General features: G+C 48.5%; 1 protein-coding gene across 6 annotated transcripts in view; it reads right to left on the bottom strand.

The window, feature by feature from the left end:
* Positions 1 to 4,819, bottom strand: part of IRF6 (interferon regulatory factor 6) — a 7,502-nt gene extending 2,683 nt beyond the window's left edge. The window contains exons 1-5 of one of the 6 annotated variants that reach the window (XM_018079643.2): positions 4,686 to 4,819; positions 1,930 to 2,106; positions 855 to 1,059; positions 273 to 395; positions 11 to 157 (exon numbers count right to left, since the gene is read on the bottom strand). In XM_018079643.2, coding sequence (XP_017935132.1) covers positions 11 to 157; positions 273 to 395; positions 855 to 1,059; positions 1,930 to 2,103 — 649 coding nt within the window. In that variant the 5' untranslated portion in view covers positions 2,104 to 2,106; positions 4,686 to 4,819. Of the gene's footprint in view, positions 1 to 10; positions 158 to 272; positions 396 to 854; positions 1,060 to 1,929; positions 2,107 to 2,309; positions 2,668 to 2,691; positions 2,823 to 3,166; positions 3,399 to 3,780; positions 3,907 to 4,685 lie in introns of those variants that run through there. The other 5 variants (XM_018079640.2, XM_018079644.2, XM_018079642.2 and 2 more) reach the window with 5 other exon arrangements.

Below are 4,819 nucleotides of genomic sequence, written 5' to 3'. Positions count from 1 at the left end.
ACACACATACTTGGCAGAGAGCTGATCCAGAGCTCAGGGCTGCTGAAGAAGTCGTGCTGCAGTGCAGTTGGGGGCATTTCCATATCCAGAGGTTCATTCTTTGGCCACACAGCTTCAGGGCTGCAGTTCTCTGCACTGCCTGGAGCCATTGGAGATTCTAAAAAAAAAAAAAAAAAAAGGCAACAGTTCTTCAATAAACCAAGATCTGACTTCAAGCATGCACCAATTTACAAATAAATAGCCCCAACAGTACATTAGTCTGTGCCACCAACCATTGATATTAAGAAATGGAAATGTCTCCTGAATAGGGACATGCTGAGATTGATTCAATTCCTCCTCCTCTTCATCATCAAGATCATTATCCTTTTCATCCCACGGAGCTGAGCCAGTGGAACCTGAAAACAAGCACACTCTTGTGGGTGGATGGTCAGCGTGAAACACTGTGATGCATTTCTTGAAAAAAACCCAATAAAATCTTCATAGTGGTTGTGCACAGTATTGGATCATTATTTGTGTATTTTTCAAATATAAGTAAAAGGATAAATGTGATCTGTACAACACAATATTTTCAGTTTAATAAGTAGTTCTAGAGAGCTAACGATAAAATAAGACACAGATAAAGTAAGATACAGTATTGCCAATATGAGACTGTTGAGCAGAGAGCACACAACTGTGTGCAGCTTTATTCATCTTAGTACTGCTATTAAAATATGGTTCAAGGTCCTCTTAGTTTAAGCCCAGGCTTACACATGGCAGCAGCTCTCTGCTGCACACCGAGGCAGCTTGAGAGTTAATGCACAGAGGGAAAGGAATTGTTGGACAAATGCCTGCTCAGGAAGCAGCAGGGCCCTCACCTGGATTAATGATTGATCCCTGGGACTGCGGGATGTCGCACACCTCATAAATTTTAATGGGGTTCATGGGCACCTCCTTGGTGCCATCGTACATCAAATTGAATTCCCGGCTTTTGTTGAGTGCACATCGGAGCTGGGCTTTCCACTTGGCAGGGTCTGGCTCATCCACTCCTTCCTGGTACTTCCCTGTTTCCACGGCCCATGCCTGGGGACAAAGTACACCGAGCTCAGGCCACAGCCATCTGCACAGAGCAGCTTTTATCAGGAACCAGGGCTTCCAAACAAATCCACTGCAAAACCCTTCTCCTGCAGAAGCCTTAACCAGAGCTCCTCTGATAACCACAACAGAAATTCCCCCCCTTTAATAGCTCTTCCCCATTAAAAGAAGGGAGAGGGGAAAAAAAAAAGGATGGAAATCCAAATTTCAGAAAATCATTAGCAATTCTGAACATGCAAAGTACAAACTGTAGAGGGTCATGCACAGAGTTTTTCTAGGTCTCTCAGGTTCAATAGCAGAAGTCATTTGGAGCCATACCAAGGAGGAAGGGACTTGGTTAAAATGGAGGGAAAGGGCAGCCACAGATGTCCAGTGGCTCTCTCACCTCAAAAATCAGACTATCAGCCCAAGATGCCTCCAAGATAGAGGCCATAAATTCCTCCAAGGAGTGCAGGGAGTTATAATCAATCCCTTGGGATAAGAATATTAGTGGCAGCAGCGATGAGTGCTTGTGATGAGCTTGTGGTGGGACCTCTTCAGATTTACGTAACAGCATTTACTGGTCTGGTGCCAAGAGCAAGGCAGCTCCCACATCCTAAACCCAGCAGATGAAACCAGGAGCAGCAATCTTCCAGAGCCCAGGCCTCAGACACCATCTGGCCTTTGGTGGTTGGAAAGGGTTAAAGACTCAGGCAGTGAGTGATGCCAACCTTGGCATCCAGGTGCACAAAGTGGCTTTTCTGAGGTCAGATAAACAGGACAAAATGTGCCTGGAAGCAGCTGCTGAGATGCCTGTCCAGCTCCTGGGCCAACAATCCAGCCCTCTGTCCCTGTCCCCCGAGCTCTGCCCTGCCTCACCTTGAAGATGGTGTTCTCCTCCTCGTGCTGGGGGCTGTGCCTGGTCGCGTGTTTCCAGGGGATCTGGAACCGCTTCGCTTCCCGGTTCAGCCAGATGAGCCCGGGATACATCCCACTGTCCACCTGGGCCACCAGCCACGGCTTCAGGCGAACCCTGCGCGGGTGCAACGCCATGGTCTGCAGGAGACAGGGATCGACAGCCACTCACCCACCGCTCCAGGTCAGTCGGGACCCCAAAGCTCTAAAAATACCTGAACCCATTTAGTGAAAAACGAGCTTTTAATCGCTGGATTACCGCTGTTATTTCTCGTGTTGCTGCACACTGAAACCACTCATTGGGACTCAGCTGGGCGACTCCTCTGCCAGCAGGAGTTACTCACACATCACTGAGCGGGGACCAGGACTGTTACAAGGACAACAACTCGCTATTAAACCTCCCAGAGCGCGTTATTTGCCTCCGCCGAGCGCGCGGAGGGCGAGCCCCGAGCGAACCCGAGCTGCAGATAAAGCCACGGACAAGCCACAGCAAGAACAGGCAGCAGAGTTTCCAAAGCCTCGGCAAAGGGGCCGAGCCGGTCTCGTGCTCCTTTTCAGTCCTGTCAGACCTGCCATCGAGGAGGAGGAAAAACTCACACGTGCTTTAGCCCAGCTCGGGTGGAAGGGGCTGTTTTATCCCGGAGACAGACCTGCCTCCCAAAGTCATTTTATGGCTTTTTCACGAATGCCCTGAAAGCAGCGTAATCGTTGGCAAACACCACTGACCTGTAATAACCAGGATGTTTATCCAGAAGGACATGAACTGCAAGTCTGCCCTGCACTCCTGCTAAAAAATCGAGTGCTGTTTACTTAATGTTTTCGTTTAAGTAGCCCCGTGTTGCCGACACAGTTGCAGCCAACCAACAATATTTTCCTTGTGTAGAACAAAGCCAAACAAACAAAATTAACGCCCGTCCCTCTGCAAGGCCAGGAAACATTCAGTGTCTTTGAATTTTAGCAGGGGACTTCTACACGTGCTTAGAAGCTGCATCCCCCATATTCCTTTGTAAGTCTTGAAACAGAGGTGAGAAATTACAAATATTCCCATTAATAAAGCAGCTACAGGTTAAGTAAAACCTTTGCCATAAGCCCTGAATACTGCTGCAGGAGTTGCAAAATATGTCTAGCAGCAGAGATGGAGAAGATTAAAAAAATCCTATCCAAGAACTAGTCTAGGAACAGGTTTTATTTGTTCAAATACCTGTAGATCCCATTCAGATGCAAGTGCTCACACAAAATTAATCCAAACACAATTTAGTCTATCTGTTAAACAAAGAAAATATTCAGCTTCAACTGCAAATCATCTTTAAATAATAGTTTGAAAATGTGTGGGCACATTAGCAGAGTGTTTCCCAGGAGTTGCAAAGGATCAGGAAGCAATCATCAAAATTATTCTGTGCTCCTGAAACTCTGCTGTGTTAGTTCTCCATGTCAGAAATGCTCTCAGAGTTAAACTTTGCAGCGTGTTTGCAAAGACACAAAGTCCAGGTTAATCCTGGACTCGGAATCAAAAGCAAAAGCACGTACGGATTTCTCTTGGAAAGGAAAAAAAAACAAACAAAAAAGTGGTATTTTAACAAAAAAATCCTTCCCAAGGCTAGTTTCCACCGCCTCTTTTACACTTCACTTTACAAGCAGTCCCTCCTAACAACAAACACTGCATTTGCAAGGCCAGCAGTGATTCAAACCCACAGAACGAGGAGAGAAATTAGTGCCCCTCTCACAGCAGACGAGTGGGGTGCCGCGGGCTGGGCTCGGCTCGGCCCGGCCCGCAGACAGCGCCTGTCAATGCCCGGCATTACAATGCTTTATGACCTTTTATCGCCGACGACTTGTTGACACAATAACCGAGAGCAAATCAACTTGAATCCCACTGCTGGGCTCAGACGGTGAGTCAGCCTCTTACAAACTTCAACTTCGATCCGGGGGGGCTGGGGGGGGTCCAGTAATGCCGGAGACTCCGGGAATGTCTTCTCACTACTCCTGGGATTTGCCAAGGGAGGGCTGGCCCTCACTCCCGACCCAGGGATCCTCCAGTTCGCTTCATTCCCACTCGATCTGGATGGTGTGTGGGGATAATTAGCACATCCCTGTGCTGCTGATGCACGGTCAGCGATGTAATTATTCCCTGTACCCTAATTATTATTTAATAAGTCTGACACTTCTCCTCGGAGAGGAGACGGTCACCCCGACGAGAACGACTTGAACAAACTCGGGAAGGGAGCAAACATCCTGCAGCCACTTCCCAGGACAGCAGAGCAGTGACCAAGGTCAGGGACAGCCTGTGGTGACTCTCGGGGCCCTGGAGTGGTGCCAGAGAGCCCAAAAACACACGGTGCACCAGGAAAACGCGGCTTTGCTGCACAGATGCTTTCACTCTCCGCCTGCACTCCCAAATATATTCAGTGTTCCTGCTCCACCTTGTCCATTAAGCCTCTGAAGAAGGAAGGGTCTTCTCTGGGTTCGACACCACAGACCCCGTTCCTTGCTTGTTACCTTTGATTACATCACCCTGTATCTCATGGATCTGTATCCGTTTTTACAAAGACAAACGTTCCCACGGAGAAACTGAATTTCCATCTGACACTTAATCACCTCCCTACACCGGGAACCCAGAGCTCCCACATTTCAGGGATCTCTACATCTCTCTTCTCCCATCCACCGGCACCCCCCCTCCACAACACATCTGAACACGGTGAACTCTCCCAATTCCCACTCACGGTGAACTCTCGTCACGACTGACTCTCAATTCCCAGTCACGATTGACTCTCCCAGTTCCCAGTCACGATTGACTCTCCCAGTTCCCAGTCACGATTGACTCTCCCAGTTCCCAGTCACGATTGACTCTCCCAGT

The sequence above is a fragment of the Manacus vitellinus genome, unplaced genomic scaffold (assembly GCF_001715985.3).
Source record: "Manacus vitellinus isolate BGI_N305 unplaced genomic scaffold, ASM171598v3 scaffold_47_pilon, whole genome shotgun sequence".
Taxonomy (NCBI): domain Eukaryota; kingdom Metazoa; phylum Chordata; class Aves; order Passeriformes; family Pipridae; genus Manacus; species Manacus vitellinus.
Note: the sequence above shows the minus strand (reverse complement) of the source record. Positions and strands in the feature narration are given on the sequence as shown.